Source organism: Pundamilia nyererei, unplaced genomic scaffold (assembly GCF_000239375.1).
Source record: "Pundamilia nyererei isolate P.nyererei 1_Seehausen unplaced genomic scaffold, PunNye1.0 scaffold00204, whole genome shotgun sequence".
NCBI lineage: Eukaryota > Metazoa > Chordata > Actinopteri > Cichliformes > Cichlidae > Pundamilia > Pundamilia nyererei.
The window spans coordinates 616384-627387 of NW_005187605.1; the positions used below are offsets into that span (position 1 = coordinate 616384).

General features: G+C 40.3%; 1 protein-coding gene across 1 annotated transcript in view; it reads right to left on the reverse strand.

The window, feature by feature from the left end:
• The window catches only part of kcnk10a (potassium channel, subfamily K, member 10a), a 31090-nt gene that overhangs the window by 8801 nt on the left and 11285 nt on the right, over window positions 1-11004 (reverse strand). The window contains 2 exon segments of the mRNA XM_013914547.1: window positions 59-219; window positions 3435-3552. Of these exon segments, the coding sequence (XP_013770001.1) occupies window positions 59-219; window positions 3435-3552 (279 nt within the window).

The following is an 11004-nucleotide window of genomic DNA, read 5'->3' on the forward strand; positions in this document are numbered from 1 at the left end:
GCCATTTCATTTTAAAAGGCAATAAGTTACATAACACAACAGGACCACTGTGACTCACCCGAAACATTTTCTCCACTTTGGCAATGCTTTTGACAAATATGGTACCTAGCTGGTCCCCAACACCTGCGAGGAGGAATCCAAACAGCGGGATCCCAAATATTGCATACAGAATGCAGAAAATCTTCCCTCCCTCTGTGCTTGGAGCAATGTTACCATATCCTAGAGGGAAAAATGGAGATAGAGGGGGCTATATAGATCTACAATATGCAGGAAAAAAGCAGTTAAGCAGTTAGAAAAGAAGTTAGAGAGACATTCTACTTTGTATGTAAAGTTCATAGCAGACATTGGGGTGGTTTACTAAAGACTGTTTAAACCCCTAGATCCTCCAGTCTACTGTACGTGTGGAATACATGAATCCAGCTTATAGTGTAACACTCGGTAAGTTGGATGAAGTGGGAGAGTCTTCCCGGGGGAGAGAGCAGTGATTAGAGCAGACAACAAAGGACATGTAGATGAAGGGAAGAGAGGTGATGAGAAAGTGTTGTGTAGATATGGTGTTAAGGAGAGAAATGCACATGGCAGTGGATTTTGTGAAAATGATGGAAATGACTGTGGTCAACACATACTTTGAAAAGAGTGAGTGACAAGCAGTGACATACAAGATGGAGGTAGCTGTAAACACGCACACTACATCTAATGCAGAAGGTACAATTTGGAAGTGATAAGAGACTGCAACGTGGTGTCAGGGAAGAGTTGCCAGAAGACTGGGAAAGTACAGCTGTAGGGCTTAAGGAAACTACTAGCATGGTGTTTGATGTATCCACTGACAGAGCAACGTGGACAAGGAGACCTGGTAGTGCAATGAAGAAGTTCAGGAGTGTATTCAAAGAAAATGTGAGACAGTCAGATGAAGTACACAAAAGCACTGGGAGGCAAGGTGTACAGGAAAAGAGGTGGCAGTGGCAAAGGAAATGCATTATAGTGAGCTGTATGTTAAGGTGGACACTAAGTGTGAAGGACTACTTTGAAGAACTGATGAATGAAAAAAATAAGAGCACAGAAGACAAACGGAGGAAAGTTATTGAATCAGAAGTGAAGGGGTACGTTTAGTATGGAGTTAACTTAACTGTGAGGCACCTATGAGGAGAATGAAGAGTGAGTTCGACCAGATAATGGACTGAGAGGATACCTGAGGAATGGAGCAGCATGTGATTGTATTGTATTGAGCTAGGTTAAGAAGACAGGTGACGATCAGTGAGCAGTAGTATGACTTCATGCTGAGAAAGAGCACTACTACCAAGGAGGCTGTGTAGCAGGCAGCAGTAGGACCCAAATACAGGACTTGAAAACACCAGGGTTAAACAACAGGTGGTTTTATTAAACTAAAACAAAGTACAAAACAAGGAAATCCAACCTTCAACTCCACAGGGCAACAAACAGAGATTCAGACAGCATACACACCAGGTAATTAGGGTGATTGAGAACATAGCTGATTGGTATCCGACTAACAAGACAGGGGAAGCAAAACTGAATATGACACAAATGAGACGGGATACTATCAAAATAAAAGAGGATGGAACCACACCCACAAACTGAGTCCAAGACTGAAACACGTGAACTTGACACAGATACTGGAGCTAAACAAACATGCACATATGACTGACCGGGGAGACAAAAGCATAGCAAAACACGGAGACTACACAGACTACAACATGAAAAGACACAGAGAGGAGACTAGCAACAGACTTAATTGCCCCTTGGGGATAAATAAAGTCTCTCTGACTCTGACTGCCTGGATACGAAAGTGAGCTGTAATAAAACAAGAGCCAGGAACTAGAAATAATAAACTCAAGACCTACTAATACAAAGATTGAACTTAAATTCAAAGAAGTGAATCAAAAGTCAAGAATAAACTCAAAATGCTGTGCTGAAGACAAAGGACCATACCAACTAAATATGCAATGTGTGCTTTGAGATTGTTGATGAAGAAGTATAGAGAAGGTCAGAAGGAGCCAAAGTGTGTATTTGTGGATCTAAAGAAAGCATATGATAGGTTGCCAAGAGAGAAACTGCATTAGGAAGTCTGGAGTGGTAAAGAAGTATTTGAGAATGGTGCAAGACATGTATGAGGACAGAGAGACAGTGGTGAGTTGTTTACTACAGATAGGGTCAAGGTGGAAGTGGGATTACATCAGAGATCAGCTCTGGGCTCTTTCTTGTTTGCATTAGCGACTAACAGACTGACAGATAAGGTCAGTGTGATCTCTAATGAGAGTAGGAAGCAGGTGGATGAGAGCACGAATAGATGGAGGAATGAAATTTTGTAGAAGCAAGACAGAAGATATGTGTGTGAAAGAGAGGGAAACTGGTGAAAAGGTGAACGAGATGGTAGTGAGGCCTGCTATAGTGCGATTTGGCGACTAGCACTGACAAAAAGACAGGAGACCGAGCAGGAAATGGAGCTGAAGATGGTGAGGTTTTCATCGGGAGTCACCAGAATGGATAAAGAAGATTAGAAATGAGTACATCAGAGGGACGACTCAGGTTGAGTGTTTGGAAGATAATGTTAGAAAGAAAGCCTGAGATGGTTTAAGCGTGTGAGGGCAGGGATAGTGAATATACACTACCAGTCAAAAGTTTGGGCACACCTTCTCATTTAATCATTTAATGGTTTTCTTTTTTTACTACTTTCTACATTGTAGATACTGAAGACATCAAACATATATAGCAAGATATATGGAATTATGTAGCAAAGAAAGAAATGATAAATGCGCCAGATGGCCTGGCCTCTACAGTCTGACCTAAACTCATCGAGATGGTTTGGGATGAGATGGACAGCAGAGTGAAGGCAAAAGGACCAACATGTGCTCAGCATCTCTGGGAACTCCTTCAAGACTGTTGGAAAACCATTTCAGGTGACGACCTCATGAAGCTCATCGAGACAATGCCAAGAGTGTGCAAGGCAGTAATCAAAGCAAAGGGTTGCTATTTTGAAGAATCTAAAATATAAAACATGTTTTGAGTTATTTCACACTATTTTGTTTACTACATAATTCCATATGTGTTCATTCATAGTTTTCATGCCTTTCTTGACTGACTGGCATTTGTATCCAGGAATGAAAATGATGATTTTGTATGGAATTTATCCTTATATGTGGTGGGTTACACGTACACTGGATCCAACTTCCTTAAGTGGAGAGTTATTTCTGTTTACTTTTTTATGTAAAGAGTCAAAAACCTCTATATTGCCCATGGCTTCCATATGCTTACATGCAGTTATACAGGCACAGTACTGAAGAATCTATTGAAGGATAAACTCTGGTGTATATTCAGAGGTTAAAGGTAATACAATGAACTATGCATTCCCTACATTTACATTGGACCATATTAAAATGTTCAGTATGTTCAGTTCAGTCTTTCCAAATTTTTAGTACCTATAGTGGTGATGACAGTTCCAGCAAAAAAGAAGGCACTACCCAGATCCCAGTGGCTTGAGTTGTAGGAGGTATCACCAACAGGATTCACTCCAGCATTCACAGCCTCCACAGAGTGCTGAGAAGATAAGATAAGGAGAGAGAGAGAGAATCGTGAAAAATGCTGACTGTGCTGTGGTGTTGATTCAGCTAAGTCTTCATATTTTAGTTCACTCTGAGGAGACAGGTTACACACAAGTGGCAACAAGAACGACAAGGCAAGACCTAAAAAGGGAATTGTTTTGCAGATTGTGGCACTTCACCAGTCCCTCACCCAGAGCAAACACCAACAGGCCTAAGGTCAGGGAGTCAAAGTGCTACCTGCAGCCTTGCACCCCTGTTGTACCACCAATTCAATTCAATTCAATTCAATTCTATTCAATTCTATTCTATTCTATTCTATTCTATTCTATTCTATTCTATTCTATTCTATTCTATTTATATAGTGCTTAATCTAAACAGTTGCCTCAAGGGACTGTAAGTAAGGCTACTACAATAATATACAATACAACGCAATAATAGAAAACAGGGAAAACCCCAATAATCAGATTACCCCTTATGAGCAAGCACTTTGGCCACAGTGGGAAGGAAAAAGAATCCTTTTTAACAGAAAATAACCTCCAACAGAGCCAGGCTCAGGGAGTGGCAGCCATCTGCCGCGACCATTTGGGGGTAACGGGAGGAAGACAGGACAAAGACATGCTGAGGAAGAGAACCAGAGATTAATTATACCTTTTAAAATGCAGAATGAAAAAAGGTGAGTGATGAAGACACAGTCTGTACATCATGGGAATGCCCCAGCAGCCTAGACGTATTGCAGTGTAAGTAAGGGAGGATTCAGGGTCACCTGATGCAGCCCAAACTGGTTTGTGAAAAAGGAAAGTTTCAAGGCTATTCTTAAAAGTAGAGAGGCTGTCTGGCTCCTGAATTCCAAAGGGGGAACTGGTTCCATAGAAGAGGGGCCTTGAAACTAAAGACAGTGCCTCCCATACTACTTTTAAATACCCTAGAAACCACAAGTAAGCCTCTAGTCTTAAAGGGACATGCTCTAACGGGGTGATACAGTAGTATGAGGTCTTTAAGTTAACATGACATAACTGATTATTTAAAACCTTGCATGTGATGTGAAGGATTTTAAATTAGATTGTGGATTTAACAGGGATCAAAGGAAGAGAAGCCAGGATAGGAGAAATATGCTCTCTCTTTCTAGTCCTTTTTCAGCATCATTCGGAGACAGGGTATTTCTAATTTTAGAGATATTGCGCAAATGGAAGAAAGCAGTCCTATTTTTTAATATGTGCATTGAAGGACATATCCTGGTCTAAAAAACAACTCCAATATTCCTCACAATGTTACTGGTAGTTAAGGTAATGCCATCCAGAGTAAGAATCTGGTTAAATGGACTGATTCTTTTATAGCACTTTTCTACTCTCCTGGAGCACTCAAAGCACTTTATACAACATGTCACAGTCACCCATTCACACAAGCACTTTCTTCTATGCTTTCTAAGTGATTTCTACCTAACATTCACACACATTCATATTCCGATGGATGCATCAGAGAGCAATTTGGGGTTAGTATCTTGCCCAAGGATATTTGGCATGCACACTGGGGGAGCCATGGATTAAACCACCAACTTTCTGATCAGCAGATGACCTGCTCTGTCTCCTGAGCTACAGTCACCCCAATGGTAGCCAACCCAATAACCTCAGTTTTTTTTCTTATGTCTTTGATATATTCCTCATTTGTAACCTTCACTCTGAAACCTGACTGTAACTCTTCAAATAACCCACTCCTCTGCAGATGATCTGTTAGCTGTTTTGCATCTACTCTTTCAAGAATGTTTGAGATGAAAGGAAGGTTGGAGATTGGCCAACAATTAGCTAAGACAGCTGGCTTCAGTGATGGCTTGTTAAGTATCAGTGTTTGTATTATTGTAGGGTCTTGAGGCAACTGTTGTTATGAATTGAATTGAAATGAACTTTTTCTACCACCTTGAAGGCCTGTGGTACCTAACCGATAAATAGAGATAGGTTGATCATATTTAAAATTGAAGCATTAATTAATGGTAGTTCTTCTAAAAGACATGTTGATGGTTTGGAGGAGGTATACGGCATATCTATCTTTAATATTATCATCACAATCTTCTAATAATTCACCGTAATACTGGTTTTTACAGTGTCGCAAAATATTAGTTAACTTATATTTCCAAGTTCTTTTGTTCAGCAATTTATAAGTTCTCTATATAATCCATGACATTATTATGTGATATTTGTTTTCTACTAAATTATTTTATTGGGCAATTTTAAATCATGCAATAATTTAAATACTTAAAAAAATGTATTGGCATCTTTTTCATTCCATTACCTGTTCAATTCTAACCCATTTACAAGTTTGATCCTTATCTTGAAAATCTTTCTTTGCCATAACTCCCATAATAAACTATAAATACTGGAAGGTGGTCGGTGATGTTCTCTTGATTCCTGGTAAATATATAATCAATCACTGTTGAATAATGAGAAGTAGAATAACTGGGTTTGATGATTTTGGGATATATACTGAGGCTGTATATGGTGTTGATTCATCTTTCAGTTTGTGCTTATTTCAGGTAAATATTGATATCACTATGTCAGAGGCTGGGTCTGTGACCAAGCGTTTTCAGTTTGTTTTGATCTATTTTGTGGTATTTTGAAGATGATAAGATTTAGGATTATTATTAGTTTGCCTCAAGTTTTAGTGTAGGCTGTTTCACCCAGGCCTTCTGTGTTAGTCGTCATGTATTTCTTGTGTGCGTGTTTCATGTGTCTTCATCTCTACATCACTCCATGTTTCCTGTTTTATTTTGAAAGTTTTGTGTTTCTTCGTTCAGTGTGTTTAGTTTTACGCTTCCTCTGTGACGTCGTTATGTTCATTTGTGTCAGCTGTTTCCCCGTGTGTTTCCACTTCCCCTGATCACCTCCTGTGTGTATTTAGTCTGTGTATTTTCATTCATTCTTTGTCAGGTTGTTTGTCTCCCTCGATGTCACAAATGTTCTTTTTCGTGGTCGTCACAGTCTAGTTTTTCCCAGTTTAGGTTTTAGTTTTCGCCATTGTTCATTTTTGCCTTTTTTATTTTCATGTTTTCAACCCAAATAAATGGCTCGCTCTTTGTTTAAATTTAGTTCAGTCTTCTCTTGTGTTCTGTCCTCCTTTGTCCTCCTCTCTCACACTACAGATAATACCACAGATAAACATTATTTTTAGGTTGTTTTTTTACACCACTACTGACATTTCTTCCACCACACTTATAAAATTACTATCAATAAAGACAGCAACATCACATTCAGTTGTGTTTTCTCTGCTCTTGGAAATAATTTCATAAGTTGCTACACACAAGTCCATACCTGTCTCACTTTGCTTTATTGAAAGGGTGTAAGACCTGACCGAGGCAATGTTTGATCTTGTGAAAGTTGGTATACAAGCTTCTGCTGTTAAAGTGAATTATTGAAAATGTATCTTCTGTCCTAACAGTACTTCAGAGCCCATATACTCCTTCCTTTTTCTCCTCAGTACATCCATAAAAGCCTAATTTATGAATATTTTAGATCCTTTGAGAAACTTTGCCAATTGGAGAATGGCCGTTCTGTTCTTGTTCCACAGTTCTTCCATCTTGATCTCCCGCTAAAGTTATATACCTTTTTCAAGAGGATTTTCATCACTTTCTTCTCTGTTTCCACCTAGGTCTCTCTGTCAAATACCAGGTTTTTAAGTTTAGATTGTGCTTCCAAATATTCAGTTTTGTCAGTGCACCCAGCAGAATGTCACACGCTTTTAAATTGTTTGTAATGAGTTGTTGCGTTCAGTGTGTTTAGCCCTTTCAGCTTTTATGGACATCCTTTTTTGTGAACTAGAGGTTTGTTTTAATGTCTTACACCTCAATTCTAGAGTTTTGAATGCTTCTTGTGGTTCAGGAAGTGTTGAAAAACATTTATTTTTGCTTTTGCAGCAGTTTATTTACTTAAGTAACATTCAAATAGTCCTTCTCCGATTTGACCTCCATTATTAGCATTTTACAGCTGTTTGCCATAGCTTACCAAATTTTGTGGCTCTGTTTGAACACACAAGAACAGCTCGTGACACCTTCTTTGGCACATTCATGCCCAGGATGACTGTATGTAAACGTCTTACTACAGCTTCATGTTCTCCTTTTGAATGATAGATTGATAGATAGATAAAATAAATACAACACAAAACAAAATATATCAAGTACATACAAGCTCATGAAGGTATAAACAAATGTTTTGTCTGAAAAAAAAAATAGGTCGAATTTTAACATTTTCCCTACAATCATGTAGCTATAGATATGTACATAACAATAATAATGGAAAACAGTGGTATCTCAAGGGATTCCAAGTGTTCCAAGTCCCATCAGCATCTTGGAGGGGGTGAAGAGAGAGGTTGAGGCCCCTCAGACGGAGTTCCCCGTCTCGCTTGGGAATCAACAAATGGCGAGAGAAGAACCCAGCTTGGTGGTCCCCAGTCTCGAAAGGTAAGCAACATAGCATTTCCACAACACTGCTCTTATTGTTCATCTTGGTGTGAATAGGAGTTATAAACTGTAAATTCAAAGAGTGAAAATTCGCGAAGCGAGAACAAGTTAGGCTCCCTTAGCAGGCCAGAGACGCTCTTGCTTGCTGAGCTAATGCCTTGGCCAAAAGGACCCGGCTAGCTGGACTGGGGAGGCCATAGCAAGGATGGGTTAGGTGTGTGAGCCCACAAGAATGAAAATAACTATGTAAAGCTGTAGTTGAACTGACAACCTTCAGCTTTCAACAGACTGAAGTGGAGGAACTAACCCACTAAGCCAAACAGCAACACACAATAACAGTCAAGCTTGCATGTCACACATGAGCCAGTGGTAAGTGTGAGCCTGAGGCCAAAAGCCAAATCAGTCCTCAAATGATATTCAAATGTGGGAGGCATGACATGAAAAAAGAGCCCCTTTTCTCTCTGTCATGTCTGTGAAAGAAGCACTGCGCCATATAGTATAAATTACCTTGCTGCTGCAGAGTTAAAGAAAGTGTACTGTTGCGAAATAAATTTTACCCCTGTTCTTTTATTCGTCGAGGCATCCAGAGACGGCACCGGACCTCAGTAGTTATTTCACAAAACCTTTATTCATCTTTATTCATCTTCATTTAAGCATGCACTTCTAGAAGGGAAGACGAGGCCGGTGTGTCCTTCTGCAAAATCTTCACTCCTTCATCTGTGAAACACAGTTTTGTAGGGGCGACCCTATCATAAGATGCTAACCATCGCACAAAAAGTTGGACTTCTGGACGTGCTAAAGGAAGGTAGAAGTTACCGCATTTTTCGGATTATAAGGCGCATTAAGCGAAACAAAACAGTCGGATATGTCAAACTTTACTCAACTCATTCTTCTTGCTTCTGTACCATTGATTCATTAATGTTGAAATCGCAGCTCCTCTATTTCCATGTTCTGGACCTGAAAACAGGGTTTGATCTTTGCTTTCATTCTATAATACTGGACTTATTTTTCTATGAAGGTGTGAACTTTGAGAGTGTTTAAACAAGACAGAAAAGTGTGAAAATGTTCAACTATCGAAGTTAATTTTTAGAACGTAACTCCCGCAATAAACGAGGGACCACTGTACCTCAAAGAAACCCAGTCAAACACATTTGTGTGTTTCAAATTAAATGCTACATTCAGTATATGGCTAGATCAGTACAGTCTCTTTGCCTGGGGCAAAGCAACACCTTTTAGGAAACTGAAAAAAGAATCAATTGCCCTGTTTTTTTCTGTTACATAACACTGTACTTTCTTCTCTCTGTGTGCATCTCCAAGTTTGTTTGCAGAGGTGCTGGGAGAGGACAAGGAAAGGGAGCTCATGTCAAGTGTCACAGTCAGCGCTGCGCTACCCTGCAAGTGTCTGTCCTGGCAGATGGAGTCTCAGTGTAATGAGTCACACTCAGGGTGTGACAGATAGCTGTTTGGCTGGCTGAAGGGCAAATACACAAGGACACACTGAAATTCTTACTGTCAGGACTAGAAAGGTTTGGTTTACAAAACCCGTGCTGGCAAATGGTATGGGGACTGTAATTAATTTCAGATCACTATAATAGTTCATTGCACTACTGAGCACTCAGAATAAAATAAGTAGAAAAGTTACAGATTCCCATGACTGAGAATTGTTTGTGCAGACTTAGTGAAAGGAATGTGGGAGTAACTAGAGCGAGGTCGGGAGATGATAAACACGGCATTCACAGACAGATTTAGGTGCAAGAAACTGGGTAACAGGTCAGGGAAAAGTGTGTGTGTGTTCATCCCTAGATGAAGCTGCAACTGAGGGAGGAGAAGAGTGCAACCTGTTCGCCAATAACGGGGGCTAAAGTCTAACCTATGTCTCCGTCAATGGTTTTTGACAAATCTGATAGATGCAAATTCTCTTTTATAAATATGCGTACCACTAAGTTATGAGCATTTCTCTTCTGGTAGTTGGCTACAGCAAACTGCTGCAGATTGTGGTTTTTGGACTTGGCAGCACTTCCTCTTACACAGCTGAGCCACATTTGGCTTGAGGGACGAAGCAACCGAGATGCTTAGTATGGCTTTAAGATGCTTATCTGTAAGTTTGGACCTGAACTTTGACTTAAGCTCATTGTGGAGAAGAGTTTTTCACACAGATTGGTGGTGCCAAAAATGCACATGCTCCGCTTGAACATCCTGTAAAGCTCAGGAGAGGTGGGGGGCATTTCTGACAAATTGTCCTAGCTTGTCTGTGTGATGTCAACAAGAAAAGCTAAGTCCATTAGCCATTCAGGATCACTTAGTACAGAAACAGCCATCCCATTCTTCTCCATAAAGGCTTTCACTTCTGCTCTCAACTCAAAAAACCTCTTTAAGACCTTCCCGCTGCTAAGCCAACGTACCTTGGTGAAGTAGAGCATATGCCCATATGCTGACTCTATTTCCTTGAAAAAGGCACACAACTACCGGTGCTTTAAGCCCCTGGATCTGATATGGTTGATGCATTTCACAACATTGGACATCACACTGTCAAACTTCAGGCATTTGCTGCAAAGGGCCTGCTGATGGATAATGCAGTGCAGAGCAATGGCTTCGTCCACATCCTCCTCCTCCTCCTCCTGAAATTGTCTGTGCTCATCACCAACCTTTCTCTTCACGGCAGGGTTTGAAAAAAACATGACTGTGGCTGGGTGACAAAAAATGTATTTGCACTGTGTGACAGGATATATTTTCTCTCTACTCGGTGACAGTTCATGAGCCTGACCTACGGTAGCACACAAGTGTTAAAAAATATAAACCACCTAGTGCAACGACTCATGCAGGTGCCTGTGAGAAAAACCCCTCGCGTGGGCCACACTAATATCAAACTTTGATTTCAGGTAAGGGGCCGCTAAATATCGTTCTTGAGGCCAGAATTGAAACACATTTCAGGAAGATAGCCCCAACTGATAAACATGCTCACTGAATACCTCAGTCAGCAGAAACCCAACAAAGAGGAGCAAG